This window comes from Ranitomeya imitator, chromosome 2 (assembly GCF_032444005.1).
Source record: "Ranitomeya imitator isolate aRanImi1 chromosome 2, aRanImi1.pri, whole genome shotgun sequence".
NCBI classification, from domain to species: Eukaryota; Metazoa; Chordata; class Amphibia; order Anura; family Dendrobatidae; genus Ranitomeya; species Ranitomeya imitator.
The window spans coordinates 793,501,794-793,520,668 of record NC_091283.1 but is presented as its reverse complement, the minus strand read 5'-3'; the positions used below and the strand labels follow the sequence as shown (position 1 = coordinate 793,520,668).

The 18,875-nt window shown below is 40.5% G+C and overlaps 1 protein-coding gene across 1 annotated transcript in view; it reads right to left on the bottom strand.

Annotated features, from left to right (window-relative positions):
* Window positions 1-4,378: 4,378 nt before the first annotated feature.
* The window catches only part of HTRA1 (HtrA serine peptidase 1), a 33,333-nt gene continuing 18,836 nt past the window's right edge, over window positions 4,379-18,875 (bottom strand). The window contains exons 5-10 of the mRNA XM_069753684.1: window positions 13,671-13,865; window positions 10,270-10,302; window positions 8,510-8,624; window positions 6,129-6,186; window positions 5,877-5,972; window positions 4,379-4,833 (exon numbers count right to left, since the gene is read on the bottom strand). Coding sequence (XP_069609785.1) covers window positions 4,665-4,833; window positions 5,877-5,972; window positions 6,129-6,186; window positions 8,510-8,624; window positions 10,270-10,302; window positions 13,671-13,865 — 666 coding nt within the window. The 3' untranslated portion in view covers window positions 4,379-4,664. The remainder of the gene's footprint in view (window positions 4,834-5,876; window positions 5,973-6,128; window positions 6,187-8,509; window positions 8,625-10,269; window positions 10,303-13,670; window positions 13,866-18,875) is intronic.

Sequence of the window (18,875 nt, the reverse complement as noted above, 5' to 3'; positions counted from 1 at the left end):
GAAGAGAGTAGAAAGTGGCAATAGTGGGATGTTTCGGGAACATGAAATCAAATTCATTCTTAGATATTAGAATGTCATCCAGGGCTTTAGTGAGGATCCCAAGAAGGGAGGTGGAATAACTGGATGCAGGGTCCCCCCTCAGAGTCGCATATGTCGAGGAGTCAGATAAAATAGAGTGACAAATGTCCAAATACTTTCTTGCGTCCATAATAACAACATTGCCTCCCTTATTGGATTGTTTAATTACAATAGTTCTGTTTTTATCCAGGGAGTGCAATGCTTCTGTTTCACTGTCTGTCATATTCCGAGTAATGGAAGCCTGTCTCGGATTAATACGTTTAATTTCTTTTGTGACCAGTTTATCAAAAATCTCTATATTACTATAGTCCCCTAGTGGAGGCATCCAAGTAGTCTTTGATTTTAACTCTGAGAAAGGACCTTCCCCCCCACCTCTCATACCTTCCTCATAGAGTCCAGCTAAAAGGTTAACATCAGCTAATGAGTCCAGGGGGTGCCCAACTGTTTACATTTGGCGTTGTCGCTATTCTTAAAGAATTTTCTCCATTTGAGCTTTCTAATAAAAAGATTAATATCTTTGACCCACAGAAAGGGGTCAAATCTAATAGTGGGTACAAAAGATAGTCCGGAAGCCAACACTGAAGTCTCTGCTGGAGTCAAAACATATGTAGACAGATTAACCATTTCTATATCTGTATGTGCAATACTATAGCCTTGCCCTGGAAGGCCCATGCCAGACATAGTTATATGGTCACTGGAAAGACATATAGTCATATGGTCACTTTATATGTCCCCTTAATGCTGAGCCCTATTGTCTGCACAGCTCAGCGGTTATTAGACACCAAAAACCAGACAACAATTTGATTTGCACTATAGCACTTTATTGGGTGTTTGGTGGTGGCTTTGATAAGGAGTCCTGGTGAGGGTCAGGGAGGGATAGTCGACGTGGAGCAGGGGCGCCACTTCGCTACCCAGGGTGCCAACCTCTGCTGTCAGGAAGGGTCACTTTTAGGGAGTGTGTTTTTACATTGTTCAGTGTGAACTTAAACTGACCGGGCAGCATAATTCTCTAGGTCAGTACGATTATGTCAATATAAAATTTTTATATTTTTTTTGTGTAATTAAGTTGTGGAAAAAAAATTCTGAATTTTTATAAAAAAATAAATAATAATAATAAATTTTGGTTTGTGTCTCCATTTTATGAGACCCATAACGTTTTTATTTTTCTGTTGCTATAGCTGTATGAGGTTTTGATTTTTTCATGGCGAGATGACGTTTTTACTGAGATCAATGTGGCACATACCATGGTTATTATTGCATTTATTTGTGAGGAGAGGAGGTGACTATGAAAATTCAATTTCCTTTTTTTTACTTACTTTACTGGTTAATTAATTTTGTATTTTAATAGATCAGACCTTTATAGATATGGGGATACCAAACATGCTAATTTATTGAGAGAAAAAGGATGAGGGGTAATTCAAAGTTTTATATTTTTTAAATATATATTTTTAAAACCTTTTATGTTTTTTATTTTATTTTGTAAACCCTTGGGGGATTTGAACTTGCAGTGATTTCATCAATTGTGCCATATATTGAATTACCAAAGTATATTCCTCTATGAAGCCAAGCCTGAGGGTGGAAACCGCAATCGTGTCATGTAGATGCCAAAGTCAGTGATTGACAGTGGCATTTAAATTGTTAAAGGGCAGCGATTGGAACAAGTGCCAGTCGCTGCTGTTATAGGCAGATACCAGGTGCAGTGTAACCTCAGCTCCCGAACTTGCTCCATACAGGGGACACAACATAGAATGTAATATTACGGTCTATGTTGGGAAGGGGTTAAAGGAAATGTGTCATGAGAAAATGATCAATTGTTTAAATTAATTTTATATGGAAATATGTTTCAAAATTGTGTTTAGTTCTCCATTTTTGTATTTAAAAATGGAAAATTCAATTAAAAAAACACTTACCTTACATTTTTCACTCTGGCCACAGAACCTTATAATAGGCTGACACTTCCTGCTTTGCACAGATCACTTCTCAGCAGTCTCATTATCATCACAGGCAGAATCACAATAAATGGCAACAGATATAGTCAAGTTTAGCTTGACAAAAAGTGCAATATCCTGTTATCTTGTCACAATGGGTTATCTCACTTAAGGTACCTTCACACTGAGCGACGCTGCAGCGATACCGACAACGATGTCGATCGCTGCAGCGTCGTTGTGTGGTTGCTGCAGAGCTGTCACACAGACAACTCTCCAGCGACCAACGATCCCGAGGTCCCCGGTAACCAGGGTAAACATCGGGTTACTAAGCGCAGGGCCGCGCTTAGTAACCCGATGTTTACCATGGTTACCAGCGTAAACGTTAAAAAAACAAACACTACATACTTACCGTCCGCTGTCTGTCCTCCGGCGCTGTGCTTTCCTCTGCACTGTCAGCGCCGGTCAGCCGGAAAGCAGAGCGGTGACGTCACCGCTGTGCTTTCCGGCGGACCGGCGCTGACACAGGATGCAGGAGGAGTGCAGAGAAGCAGAGCGCCGGGGACAGACAGCTGAAGGTAAGTATGTAGTGTTTGTTTTTTTAACGTTTACGCTGGTAACCAGGGTAAACATCAGGTTACTAAGCGCGGCCCTGCGCTTAGTAACCCGATGTTTACCCTGGTTACCAGTGAAGACATCGCTGGATCGGCGTCACACACGCCGATCCAGCGATGTCAGCGGGAGATCCAGCGACGAAATAAAGTCCTGGACTGTCCCCAGTGACCAACGATCTCCCAGCAGGGGCCTGATCGTTGGTCGCTGTCACACATAACGATTTCGTTAATGATATCGTTGCTACGTCACAAAAAGCAACAATATCGTTAACGATATCGTTATGTGTGACGGTACCTTAAGAGATGCATGTTTTAGATGATAGGACCCATCAGAGAAGTGTCACCTTGTCGCGGTTGATGGGCTCGCATGAATTGGCCAATTTATGCACTAAGAACCTTCACTTTTGTAATGTAAATTTTTTTTTTTACTTTTTATTAGTTTACTCAGCAATTATGATAGATTTTGTGTTCCCATATACAGTATATTGGTCTCTACAGAGTGCTGCTGCGTTCCTCCTTTTTCAAAGTTATGTAGTCATTGCAGTAGGCGTCTGTTCACTTTATATGGAGGTGCTGTCAGGTTTTTTGTTCCACACATTAACCTGTTAGCCCAATCCTGACCGCTATCAACAGGTTTGTCTAATTTTTATGTAATGTCTTGGGGTGGGGGGTTTAATTGGCATGTCCTTGTCCAATGGTGTCATCAATTATATAAAGGAAATGCGAGAAGGTAAAAGTGACATGATTACTTCAGCTTGTATCTCACGCCTCATTGTTATGCCTGAATGCAGCTTGACAGAAAGGAGAGCAGGAGCAGAAAGACAAAGTCTCGCCTCCGCTCCCTGTAATCTGTCTCGGCTTCACTGCTGCTACAAACGGATTACACTGGACAGCAGGCAGGAGACAACACATTGGGCAGAAAGGCTGATACCTGGGAGAGATTTTTCAGGAGTAAGGCAATATAATTTGATTTGCTGATTGTCTATATATCACAGTATCCTATGAGATCATATTATCTGAAAGTACAAACACTACTTAAAGGGAATCTGTCAGTAGGTTTTTGCTATGTAATCTGAAGACAACATTAAGTACGGGGTAAAAACACTGCATTCAGCAGCTGCTTTATGTCACGTCATCTGCCCACACCCCCTCCTGTGATAAGTAGCTCACTGTCAATAGACAATGTACACAGAAAGCTATGGGGTGGGGCTAGCTTTCTCAGCTCTGCTTCATGCTGCATCTAAGAACTCGGATTGTGTCATAACCGCTGCACCCAGTAATCTATGTGATACATCGTTAGAATCAGGGTCTCTTTTTCTACATTATGCTGGTCTCAGATGAGGTAGCAAAAACCTGATGACAGATTCCCTTTAAGGAATTAAAAGCTGTAATGGTGTACAAATTATGGACAGTTCTTTATCATTATCTTTAAAAAGGTGGAACTTTGTAGTGGAACTTTGTAGCAGTTTATAATAAATATGTTGCTGTAGTCGTCAGTTCACTTTCCCTCTGGAAAGAAATAAATGCCCGACCCCATTTTTCCTATGACAAGTGCTATGTATCAGTGGCCAAAATCAATAGCGATGCTTCATTATGAAGACCCAAAAATTCCTTTCTTCCTTTTCATCTTTGCCAGGCGAAGGTGTGAATCAACATCGGCCATGAAAAACTTGATTCAATTTCCAGTTTTATAATAAATCAAAACAAAAGGAATTCAGACAGAAAACACGGTATAAAACACGTAAGAAAATACATGTAAAATATATTTGTTGGACCTATTGGGTCTTTATTATTGTACCACTCCTTCTTCTCCTCCTCCAATTATGACACATAAACCAGCATGTTATTTCAGAAGGGTGCACACCAGTGGTGGGATTGTGAAGAGGCACAGGCAGAGGGTTCTGTAATCGGAAGCTAAAGGGGTCTCCTGGGTGGGTGGGGGGTCATTTATATTCAGTGCTTATACACAGTGTTCCTCACAACAAGTGCAGTGTCTTTGTTTGGATCTATATCTTGGAAGACCTAAGATACCAGCTCATTTCTTCCATTATAAATCAATCTCTTTTGGTGTCACTGTGATGGCGATATCTTCATTTCCGCGGCGTACCACCAAACGTAGAGGCCCTTCCTGCTTAATGGCTTCACTGACGTCATTGCTGGAAGTCACAGTCTGACTGCCAATACTAATTATCACGTCACTTTCCTTCAGCCCAGCCCTGGGATAAAAAGACATAAAGTTATGATTAAATCGTATCGGTGCTGACCACGTGAAGGGCTAAAAACCCAAAACGAACTATGTATCATAGGAAATTGACACTTTCCCTAAATACTGCAATACTACAGCACAAAACAGACGAACAATCACAAATTCAAGTCTAAAAGGGGGACGAAAAAAATATGTAAAAAGCGATTAACAAAAACCCATAACATTTTAGATCACTCCTCATTTCCCAAACCAAAAATAAATTAAAAAAGCAAATTTGGTATCTGCGTGTCCATAAAAGTCCTTGAATTATAAAATTAATGAACCTATAAACACTGCAAATAAAAACAAAACAAAACAACCGAACTATTTTTTTTCAGTCACCCCTTTCCTAAAAGAAAGTATTAAAAAGGTGATTAAAACATTGCATGCATACCAAAATGGTACTAATAAAAACTACAGTTCACCATGCAAAAACCAATCGCTTACACTGCTTCATCAACAATAGAAGAAAAAACTATGAGTTAACAAAAGTCAACATTTAAAAAAAAAGTTTTTAAAAAGTTCTGAAATTTTGAAAAGAAATGAAATAATAATAATAATAATAATAAAGTATTGCTGTAATCATACTGATCTGCAGTTTCATGACAGGTCATATTTACCGGCCAGTGAACACCATAAAAAAAAACAAATAAATAATGGAATAATTGCCACTTTTTCCCCATTTCACCTAACATGGAATTTTATTCCTGCTGTTTTTCAGTACATTAATTGGTAAAGTGAAACAAACAAACAAACAAACTTACAACACGCCCTGCAAAAATACATCAAAAATACATGCCTTCATGTGGCTATGTAGATAAAAAAATGATGGCACTTGGAAGATGAGGAGGAATAAACTCTAGGGCAAGAATATAAAATAGCTCAGCAGTGAAGGGGTTAGGAAAGCCGTATTCATTGGACTGAACTGTATCTCATCTTCAGATTTGCCCTCATAAAGGAAAAAGCTAAGGTGAGACAAGTGTAGGCTTTACAGCCGATTTCAGCACCACTTACTCTTCTGCTGGGGTATCGGGAAGCACCTCTACAATATAAGCTCCAGACGTCACATCAGAGAAATCCTTTAATTGCTCCTTCAGTTCCTTTGCTTTGCTGCAATGATGCAAGACACCATTATTTGCACTAGTCGGTGCCTTGATAAGGTTTTGCATTACATATACAGTATACGGATTGCAGAATAGAATCAGAAAACATTATCCTAAATATCAAAGCATTAAAATCATCCATGGATTAAAAGGAGGTTCTCACCTTGCATTGAGTGACAGCATCCTTATTCCTAAGTATCTTTTCTTCTTAATTCCCTGGCCTATAAGAAATATAAGATAAACTTGTAATACAAAACTGCACATAGTCATAATGCCGTATGCCCGTCTGTTTCCAATATTAACGGAAAACTTCTGACATGCTGCAGAGACATGTTACAAGTTTGATCGGACCTTAAAAGGTTAATCCTGAAATGCAAAGTTATCGCCTGTGTATAGGATGGCTGATAACTGTGAAATGGCTGAGACCACCACCAATCGAAAAAAAAACTGAAATCTGAAACGCCCCGAAGGAATGAGGCACCACCACTCAATTCTCTACTGGACTGATAGGTCCCATAGTGAATGAATGCAGTGGTGGCGTGCATACGAGGAAATACCTAAAGGGCATTCCATTCTCGGAATCAATGGGGCTCCAAGCAACCGGACTCCCACCAATCATCCCTGTGAATAGGTGCTAACTTTTAATGCTATGAGACACCCACCAAAGGGACAGTGGCACTTTACAGACCTCTATGGCCCTTTGGCTCTCATCATCCCTTAGACTCTAATGAAAGTCAAATGAACCTATATCAGAGCAATTTCGATTTGTCATTGTAACCTTCTGAAAAGTAATTCAGTGTCCGTGCTGATCTATAGCTCAGAGTCAGGGAGCATAAACGTCAACTGAAGCCGCTGGTGAAAAAACTACAAAAGTCAATACAACCTAAAACTAATCCATAATTCAGAGTAATGAATGTGCGTGACCTCCGGCAGAGCTGAATTCCAATTTTCCAACAGATGTAACAGAACTGAATGCGGACATTACTCTGGGGGCTTCTGTTTGCTTTGAAATAATAAGTTGGTTTACTATGAACCCTTGAAAGCCACCACCATGATAGGTGCAGTCTGGAGGAACTGAGTCCTAATCTCATCTCCATCAAACATCTTTGGGAAGCATTGACAAATTGTGAGCTCGTCCAACGTCAATGTCTGAATTCACTAATGCTCTTTGGGCAAAATTACGAGATACCTCCAAAGTCTTGTAGAACGTCTTCCCGGAAGAGTGAAGGTTGTTATAGCTGCAAACAGGGGCCAAATTGCACATTAACTCACATGGTTCTAAAATGTGATGTCCAAAATGCTCACATAGACGTGTTGGTCAGGAGTCCACATACATCTGGCAATATTCTCTGATCTCAGCTGGAGAACAGGATGAGTGAGCACTGCGAAATTGCTCAATGAGTGTCAAGCCTCATTCAGACATCTGTTTTCGTATGTTCGTTCTATATATTGTTTTTTCACAGATAGAACAGGTATTCATTATAAATGCAAGAAAAAAGGACAAACAGCTCACCTGTCCGGAGATCGGCAGAAGTACTCCAAGTGATAAAACCAAGTGGCACTCGCGTCTTTCTAAAAAACTTCTTTATTTAGTCCAGATTTAAATGAAGCAAAGGTAAGTGGCAGGAGGGTAACACATACATGCCTCCATTGCTGCTTTTAAATCTGGACCAAATAAAGAAGTTTTTTATGGAGGCAATCATTATAGTCTACATACATTTTTACATGTATGTTTTTTTCTGGGGAGGATCGATTATAAATAATGGAGACATGTCCATTTGTATCCATTTGAAGTGACGGAATCTGTGAAAAAATGGATAGGACTCTCTTTGATTTTTACTATTCAATGGGTGGTAAAGGCTTGAAAAATGTATTGATTTATTTTGGATATGAGAAAAATGGATGCGAATGATGGTAAAAATTGACGCATGATAAAAAAGGTCGAAAATTGGATCCATTTTATTTTCCCATATGCACAAAAAACATGGTAGTTTTTATGAGCCCAAACATTGTTTCTGCTATAAAGGTACTGTAGTTTATCGGCAGTTATAATTGCTCCATCACCCTTCATGAAGTATTGGGGGAACCTACTTAAAATTCCCATACATGGCAAGCACTGGAACAGAAAAAAAGAAAATTACAAGTGCTTTGGGTTGGTGAGATGATTCAGCATTAGTGAGGGGCCCGATTAACTTTTTTGCTATAGACCACTTTTACACTAAAGAATCCTCATAGCAATTTATTTGGTACTGGGGTCAAAGAACCGTATCCATACCCCGGACCACACACTTCTATCCAAGTTGGTTAGACCCTAATAAGCAGCTGGTTTCGAACGTGTTCATGTGTGGGCCTTCACAACTTCGCCATATGTCATTACCTCCTCTTTCATCTAAAATATCATTTTATTTTCTGTTTATTTTCCCTCAAACTTCAGCCTGTGAATGCGTAGGTTGGCCTTGACTGCAAGTAGTTGTTATCAGTGGTAATAAATGGTGACTATTCATTGCATGTTTGCCCACGAAAGGACAGAGGTTGCAAAATCACCTGCGGACTGTCTGCTGTGTGACTCGGCAAGAAACTTGCGGATTTTATCTGATGGAATAGCAAAGGAGATGCCAGCAGTAACCTTTAGAGTGTTTATTCCGATCACTTCTCCGTCCTGTGGTGCGAAAAAGAAAACACTGGTTAAAAGAGCGTGGTCCAACAGAAATACTATGCTGCATGGCGGAAACAACATTTAGGTTTTGTAAGTGAAAATTGCAAGCCTTCGAGTTCTGGGAAACAAGCTATAAAGGGTTTGAGTGTTGAGTGTGGTTTTTCTTATGATGGTCACTTTTGGTTTATGAAGCATTTTACTTATTTGTTAAGCTTTCTATATTAATGTGTTTCTAAGAAGAATTATAATTTGTGCATATTTACTACCAAGTTATTGAACACAGCTACAATCAAAATATTACCCAACAAGTCAACCAGGGCTCAAACACAAGGTCAAACTGCAATATAAATGGAGAATATTTGGGGAGAAGAGAAAGCAGAGGTGGTAGGTGAAAAATGTATGATCGCTAGGGATCAGCTCATGATCATGAGTACGGGGCTCTCAAAGTCCTCTGTGTATGGAGCACTAGTGAGCGACCAAGATCCAGTCACTGTCTATATGAGTGGTGGCCGCACAGGCACAGGGGACATTGAATTCAGGATTGTTGTAGGTCTCAGTAGCTGGATCCTAATTATACACGTCTAATGTAAGAGGTGACAGAAAGACTCGTTCTACCTGACATCTGGCAGTATTATGGACAAGTCAATGTTTGCACTGTGCCAACAATATTGTTTTTCTCGGTCGGACTAGGTCCAGTAAAGAGAAATCTCAATACTTCAACACCCATGACATTTTGGAAAATTGTAGTTTCCTACTTTGTGGCAACAGTTTGGGCAAGGCCCTTTTCTTTTCCAGCATGACTGTGCCTCAGTGCACAAAGCAAGGTCCATAAAGTCATGGCTGGGTATATTTGGCATGGAAATACTTGACCGGTCACACAGAGTCCGGCCTGAATCCCATCCAGCAGCTTTGGGATGAACTATTACAGAGATTATGAGCCAGTGCCTCTAATGCAACATAAGTGCCTGACCTCACAAATGCTCTTCTGGAACAAAAGTCCTACAGACCTCTCCAAAATCTTGTAGAAAACCTTCTCGGAAGAGTGGAAGTTCCTAAGCTGCAAAGCAGGGACTAACTCTAGGTGTAATGTGGAGGGGGCACAACATTTTTATCCATAGAGTATGAGAAAATTGTGGGATTTTCGACACAAACTTCTGGTACACAAAAGTATCTGCAGACCACCACAAAAAACAACGGGGAATATCAGCACAATATGAATGAAAACAGGACATTGACAGTAATAAGTGAAACTTCAGGAAGTTAGTAGTAATTTTCTGTTTTTGGAAGTTATTTGCTTTTTGTGGCTTTTCCTTTTATAATGTTTTTATTTTTTTACACTCTAGCTTACCTAATATATTACGGTTTTCAATCACATATATGAAACTTTTCCTTTCATTCAGATACTTAAAACTTCAATAAACTTAAAGTTATTTGTAGATCGTAAGCAAAGTCTGTAGAGGGTTAGTCAGCCACTAACACCAACCACCTTGTGTTTGTCTTGCCAACCATACATATTTGAGACATGTAGTAATGTGATGCCAATCCACAAAGCTCTTGCCAGGTTCTATCAGGTAACATGTTCTGACAAAACCTTATGAAGTCACATACATAACAAATAACTGAGGGCATAAAGGGCAGGGTCTCTTACCAAATTCACAAGAGGTCCTCCAGAGTTCCCATACTGAAAAGAAAGCAAATGTATTATTATTAATTTCTTCTAAGGTTGTATTTCAAAGGTGTCTTTTCTTTTTATGTTGTGGCCCATTGGGTCAATAAAATATTCTCAAAAACTACATTGGGCATAATTAAAGCTTTCTTTAATCAATCAATCAATCAATCAATCATCTAAGTTATCTAAAAATTCTGGAGGATCAATGGTACAGGACCCAACATAGACTTGTCTGGTGACTTCATATTTGGGTGGTTCCTGGGAGCCATCCTCCCTTATTCAATTAGAAATTAATGGGGTTGATGTTTGGATCCATCAACAAATTATACATAATGTCATGGCTTTCTTATAAATAAGAGCCATGATAAAAGTGTGTACACAGTCTTAAAAAAGTTTGCACATTTTAGAGGTGATGACTATTCTTTCAGAGCCCCCAAACACTGGAGCGTGCATGTGTTCTCATAAAGGAGTGGGGGGTGAACTGCTGACAGACTGTACTGGTGGTCTACTTTTTACACCTGATCAAAAAGAGTTGGTACATCCCCATGCACATTAGAAGATTTGCTTGCCTCAAATTAGAGTGTCCAGTGATAGTTATCTAATGTGTATGGCCACAGTGAGGTCTTGGAGTAATTAAGCAAAAAATAATCTTTGCAAATATTAAAGGGGGTTTTCTCAACTTAACACCTATTTACAACTAGTTGATAACTTGATTAGCTAGTGGGAGTCCCACAACCCTGGCAGTGTCGGACCATTTGAAATATTCAAGAAAAACTACATAAAAGGACCAAACGAATGAAATATTTCATAAACATCATGTAAGGTCTTGATTTTAGCCATAAAAAACAAGAAGTGGTGAACAGGTGACTTTACAACTCACATCTGTTCAATTCATAATTGGCAAACTCAACATATTCGTGTCTGTCTTTATCCAACCCAAAACTAAATATCCATATTCTGACTTAGGGTTCGCTCACATCTGCATATAAAATCGGCAAGTGCAATGTGAGATAAAATCGAATTGCACTGGCACCAATGTTATTCTATTAGGTAGTGTTCATCTGAGAGCTTGTTCTCACCTGGAATTGGGGTGAGGGGAAAAAAACAAATCGCAGCATTCTGCGTATAGACGCGTAAAATAGCCAAGACTCACTAATGAAAATCTACGGGTGAGAGGAAAAAATTGCACGGCATACAGACCATGCGTGTGCCGAGCGACTTTTACACACGACATTTCATGTGACGTTTCATGTGACACTCGTACAGTAAATTCATAGCATGAACCGTTAGAATAGAATAGATATATAGATAGAATAGATAGATAAAAGGATGTCATTGAGATACAGTATATAATTAGTGCAGTGCGTGCATAGATTTCTGTACATGTATTTAGCAAATAATTAAATAAATAAAAGAAAAATAATGAAGTCCTCCTTATTTTTATTAACAGCTGAGGGAAAGCAGACAGCTGAGTGCTGCTTTTAATAGTCTGGGAATGGGGCAATAAACATGGAGCTATTACTATCAGCTCACAGATTTTTACTTAGCCTGTACTGGTTATTAAAAAGGGGGGACCCAAAATAAAATTATGTGGGGTCCCCTCTATTTTTAATAGCCATCAAAGGCTAAACAGACAGCTGCGGGCTGATATTTATAGCCTGAGAAGGGGCCATAGATACTGGCCCCCTTCCAGACTATTAACACCAGCCCTCAGCTGCCCCAGAAATGGCTCATCCATTACATGCTCCAATTCTGGAGCTTAGCCTTGGATCATTCCACTTGCCCTGGTGCGTTGGCAACCGGAATAATGGTTTTGGGATTAATGTCAGATTTGTAATGTCAGCTGACAAAAAGGCCAGGGGTTAGTGATAGAGAGGCATCTATAAGGCAACCCCCATTACTAGCCCCTAAGTTTAAAGCAATGGATGAGCCATTTCTGGGGCAGCTGAGGACTGGTGTTACCCCAAAACCATTACCCTGCTGGCCAGCACACAGGGAAAGTGGGAAGAGTCGAAGCTAAGAGCCAGAATTCGTGCATCTAATGTATGCGCCATTTCTGTGGTAAATGAGGGCTGATGTTATTAGTTTGGGAAGGGGTCAATATCCATGGCCCCATCCCAGGCTATCAAACTGTCTGCTTAGCCTTTGCTGGTTATAAAAAATATAGGGGCCCCACGTCATTTTTTAATAACCAGTAAAGGATAAGTATACAGATGTGAGCTGATATTAACTGCCCCCTTCCAAGGCTATTAGGACCTGCTTTCAGCTGCCTGCTTTTCCTCAGCTGGTTAATAAAAATAAGGGGGACCCCATGCCATTTTTTCTTACATTTTTTTTATTTACTAGCTAAGTACAAATACAGAAAACTACACATGCAAAGAACTGATTATATCAGATTGACATGTTTCTTTCTATCTATCTGTATATAAGATTGTTTCATTAGTTAAAAAACTAGCTTGAAATGACATACGGGTGCTAGGTGAGAAAAAAAACACATGACACTCACTTGACACTCTCCAACTTTTCTGGCTGAGAATCTCACTATTATATATACGCAGAAAAGGGAGTTTTACTAAGCCACTAAGACTAAGTGGACTAAGCCACTATGAGAATCTTATGTGCAGTACAGAGTTTGCTTCTTTAATATTTCAGAAAAAAAAGTTTCAATCATATGTAAAGGGCTCCTCGGTGCACCCTTTGGCATTGCTTAACTTGAGTGACAGCGCTCACTAAAGGTAAGCTGCATCCCTGGTCCCTGCTGATCCACACTGGCACTGCGGGAACTAAGGGAACACCTTAACACACAGTGTCAATGCAATCACTCTCTCATACCTCTCTCCTGTCTGCAGCACTTGCACGCAGCTCACAGGATCACAGAGTTGCAAGCGGCCACTGTAGACAGGAGAGAGGGAAGAGAGCGAGCCTGCACTGACTCTGTGTGTTTGTTTGCTGTGCTTCTGCATTGTCTGAATGGACATGCAGAACCCAAAGATTTAATTCAGGCAAGTGAGTGCTGTCAATCAAGCTAAGGTTGCGCAGCATCCTGGTTGAGAAGGCAAAATGGTGCCCTGAGTCCTTGACCAAGCCAAGAGTAACCGGAGGAGCCTCATTTGCACATGAAGTTTTCTCTTGAATATACTGAAAAAATGAGCTATAGTAGCTAAGTCTTCCAATATAGTCCTTAATATTGTTTTGTACAAATATTTTTAGGCAATTGTAAGGGGTGAAAACAACTCGCTTGAGCAAAACTTTTAGAAAAGGGGTCACTTTTTTCACACTGAGGAATCTGATCAAATCTTGTCACAAGATAGTCTCCTACGTAGCACCATATTACAGCCATCTGTAAACCAGAGCTGGTAGCCGATTAATTAGTGACTTACATTAATGATGGCATCAGTCTGAATGTATTCCATATCAGAGTTTTTCAGGCCCAGTTCCTTCCCACCACGTTGTGCGGTGCTCACGATACCGGTGGTGACTGTATTTTGAAGAGAGAACGGACTTCCAATGGCAACGACGAACTCTCCTGGACGCAGGTCTTCAGACCGGCCCAAGAGCAGAACAGGCAACTTCCCCTGCAAAAGCATACAAAGATGGAATTTTATATATTAAGCAGTTATGCAGTAGTGCTTTATTATTTTATTCTTTACTAGTGGCTAAAATGCATTAAAGGAACCCTCTAGGCAAAACACATACAGGGTCAGGTTGTAGACTGGGCAAAAAGGAGCAAATACTGCAACCCTAGGGTCCCGAATTGCTAATTTGACGAGGGACTGTCGTCAATCCTGTTTCTATCATCTAGCGGCTTCCTTCACAAGACACAGAAAGATCCCCAGCAAAATTGGGCCTAAGCACTGTAATCTGAGTGTTATGTAGGACTGTCACTTATGCATTGTATGGTGGTTTTATTATCGCTCCATATTGTATTTTGTATTTATGCACAAAACAGCTCTATTGTTTGGGCATTATAGCAGAGGTGTAATTTTCATATACAGTTATTGGCACCCTTGAAATTGTTCCAGAAGATTAAGTATTTCTCCCAGAAAATTATAGCAATTACACATGTGTTATTATACCTTTGTGTCTATTGGAACATCACAAAAAAACAGAGAAAATAAGGTAAATTGAACATAATTTTACACAACACCCCAAAAATGGGCCAGACAAAATTGTTGGCACCCTCATCTGAATATTTAGTTGCACAGCCTTTGGAATAAATAACTGCAATCAATCACTTCCTATAACCATCAACAAGCTTCTTACACCTCTCAACTGTAATTTTGGGCCACTCTTCTTTTACAAACTGCTCCAGGTCTCTCATAATTGAAGAGTGCCATTACTGTATGTAGTCTGTTTTGGATTCTTTAGCTAGTCTACCTTCCCTTCCCTCCAAAAGCAAAAAAGGGACCTTCATATAAAGCTATGCCCAGAGTCCTCAATAAATCTTAACACAGCCCTGGTGTTATGCCTTCATGTCCTGCCTGGTGGGAGCACACAAGACACAGAAATTTAAGACCCCCAAACACATTAGACAGAAGTCAACCGACAGCTCTCTGACTCCCACATACAGAGGAACGCTCAACCAAGTGTCCCTGTGTCCTCAACAATAGGGCCGCTATCAGAGGAGTCTGGCAGAGACTTATAAGTGCGCCAAACAAAAAGTTCAGCTGTTGAAATTCCAAAATCCAGATCCTTCTCTCAGTTAACAAGATTGGTTGGGGAAGAAATTATGTCAGCTGCGATCTTCATTCTCCCTGAAGCTGAGCCACCAATAGATGTGTCTCATAGACTCAAGCGCTCCTCGAATGTGGAGTAGTCGGAAGAGATAGCTACCGTCCAAACCTTTATTTAGCCGACATTTATCTAATGTCTATGAGACCCAAAGGTCTTGCACTAGGCATAACATTGGAGGGTTCCTTTAAATTAGGAAAGAGTGCTAAAAAGAAAAGCTACAGGGAAAGAGAGTGTTGGAGATATAGAACTTATTTTTGTAGGCTGCATTTGATTAATCCTCGTTTTGAGGGCCAAATTATTATGTGCTGGTAAATGAAAAAAAAAAGCAGTGAAAAAAATAAGTTCTTAGTAATAAGAAAAAGGTGGTATTATACATCATAATGCCAGGCAGGAAATCTCCCAAATCATAAACATATTGTTCTCATAAGTCAGGACTTGCCACATCACTTTTTCTAACTTTCCCAAGAACAAAGCCCCGCACCGCTGCCTCCTCCGAGCGCTGCCATTGTCCTTAGCCAAAAGCAGCTGCCAGTGAGTCACCCAGCGAGCAGACATCTAACGAATGGAAGGTTTACTGAAGGCGACGTCTCATCTTAATGGGCCGACACCTGGCTGCGACTGAGTCACTTCATACATCAATAAGCGACGTGCTTTTATATCTGCTGAATTATTCTGCAGCCTACGGGGAAAGGATTCCTCTTGTTTGTGTGGGTGACTCTTCCACGATATCTTCCCCTGACAGGTTCTGACAAGCACGAATTGTAAGCGAGCCAGCCAGCGCATAACTAGATTACGTATATTTACTAACAGCGAGCCTCGCTGATGGACACAGTCACAGGTTTTGGAATTTGCCCATTGAAAACATGTGGATTAAGACTGATGAGTCCAACTTCATAGTCTGTTTCCCAGCTGGCACCACATACTGACATGACTAATTAGGTATATATATATATACAGCACTGTACATGTCACGGTGTACAGTGTAACTTCAACTATTTAAGCATTGGAATTGCCAGATGCTGTGATATTTATGGCAGAAGTGTACAGCCACACAAAAAAAGTTTATAAAGGATGGATGAACAGATGTGCCCTACTTTTTAACATTTGGGAGAATGCAAAAATATGCATAAAAATGAAATCACTTATATATATGTATATATACCAAAGAGGCCTGAAAACCGTAAAGGCCAAATTCACACATCTGTGTGAAAAAATAGAAGCTTTTTTCATTAGTGTACTGGGTCATTTTTCCTCCATTTTTCAATTTTCACCATCCATGTGTTGTCTGTTTTTCTTTTATGCAAACATAAAAAACACAGATGGAGGTTTGTTAAGCTTTTCCCTGTTAGGGCTTCTTCTTCAGACGTCCGCGATCATCAGTCCAGTATCAGAATGCAATGCACGGACCAACCGCGTCCACCAATCCGACAGCTGCCTATCTTTCTATGAGACGGTCATACTCGGCTCAGGAGATGCGTGGCCAGTCCGTGCACTGCGATCATGATACTATTACAATGGAAATCTGGGATGCTAAGAAAGGAGTCTAGTTCTTCAAAGATTTTCCTGTTGAGCGGCCCTCCCAGCCACCAGATGAAGCCAACCCATTTTCTTGCGAAACGTCACCATTTTAAAATATCATAACAACTCTTTAAGGTAGTTGTCTGGTGTATAATATGTATTCATCTATTAGCAAAACTGACTACGAAGAGTGTCTTCCTCCATGGAGCGTTTGTATGTCAAGTACCATTTTGGACAGTTTCACTCGTCTGACCGCAGGGTCTGTAGTGCCTGTGGGTCTCCTGACCTAAACCTAACGAGTATCCGTAGTTTTAGTTTTATTTCATAAATCAAAAGTACACAGGGAAATAAGAAACTTTGTAATATCAGAGAAATTTGCTTCTATCACTGTCAGGATTCATCTTTTTCTCTCAATTCACAGGTTAAGGGCGCAGTCAGACAGCCATATATTTCCCGTTACTGAGATAGGAGATGATAGTTGGTGGTTTTCAAAATTCTATGGTGGAGGGAAATCTAGAGGCAGATACAGACATAATGTCATGCAAGACCCAGGAGAGCAGGTGCACCAGAGGGGGTTATAGCACCGGAGATGGCGCTGCAAGGGGACTAAACACTTAAATGTGTTATCCAGGCTTGGGACCCAAGTCGGCACAAACCCTATGTGACAGCAGACTTGTGAATCCTCACAGTGCGCAATGTGTATGCTGTTAGGATTCTACGGTGTCGGCACCCAGAGCAGGCGGTCATGTGAATGCAAGTATATAATTTGCCACATTACGACTAGACGTGCTCAGCCTCGCTCAATTCACTGTTATTGAGCGAAGCTGTGCACATCTAGTCGGCATGTGACATACTTGCTGTCACGCACTAGTAACAGAGAATCCTGACACTGTGCGATGTGAGGATTTACAAGTCTCCAGCCACATATAGTGCCTGCAGACTTGAACCCCATGCCGGGACAACCCACAGATTATAACTGAACACTAGAGGTCCCAGAATATCCTATGATCTCATCCATTAGGGTAAATCCACACTAGGCATTTTTTCAGTGTTTTTTTTTTTCTGCAGCAAAACCTGATCTCTTGGCAAGGAAAGCTTGTTTTTCTTGCGTTTTTTGCTGCGTTTTTGACATGCTAGATTTGTCTCTTGCTCATGCTGATAAAGTTTGGTATTGGAAAAAAAAAGTCCTATTCTACAGAATCAGGTTTTGGCACGAAAAACGAAGCAAAACCAGATGCCAGCGTTTTCTCACCACCAATTCATTTCAACGGGTGAAAAACGCTGAAAAAAACTTTGAAAGAAGTGACGTGCTCCATTGTGCAAAAAACATGCAAAGCACAAAACAATGATGACAAAAAAACAAGGTGTGTGCAGGAGATTTCTGAAATCTCATAGGCATAGCTGGTACTGTAAAATGCAGTTGAAAATTTGCATTAAAAAAACGCTGCAATGTCGCACAGTGTGAACTTAGCCTTATAAGGAACAAAAATCACGCAACCCATAGCAGGAGTTTGGGAAGGATTTAGTAGACCTACAGGCAGCTCTACATTCTCAATGTTAGCAGAATTAGCCATCTAGGGCGCTATAGCTGTTGTAAAACCACAACTCCCAGCATGCTCTTCACTTTATATGATGTCATCTTTAATCAGAACAACAGTCCAATACCCGCAGTCTGGCTCATGAAGGACACATGCAGTCTCCCACAGTAGTCAGCCCTGTCCGGACATTTCCAGAGAGGTCTCACGAGTTCTGCGCTCTGGCAGGAGTCCAGCGCACCCGGCGACTCACATGTGACAGGTACACGATCCCATAATCTCTCCGATGGTGTAATGTTGCACTCAGTCCTCCCCGTGTGTATGGCAGGCTGATCCGGACTTGCCCCACTTTCATCTTTCTTTATATGAATGTGTACAAAGTGTGACGTGCATGCAGAGACATTAACCTGGAGGGTTTCCCTGTAGAAACCCAAGAAAAACTGCAGCCACATTCCAAATCAAGAAAATATCCATGGTCCAGACCGGAAAACTGAGTTTTTTACATCTCATGATCAGATATTGCTCTGATAAGGCTCTGTTTACATTACGTGCTTTTTTTCTGCTCAAAACGCACAATAACAAATGATAATTGCATTTTTGCTGCATTTTTTGGGTGCGCTTCCCCTTTATTAGATGGATGTTTTTGTGCAGATTTGAAGCAGCGTTTTTAGTGTCCGTTCTAGTACAGATAAGTTTTGATTCTACACTTAAACATGCAACAATTTTTCCCACTTGTGGCTTTTCAGGCTCCTCAGAGAAAAGAAGCACCAAAAACCGTACAGTTCGCCAGCGCCTTTA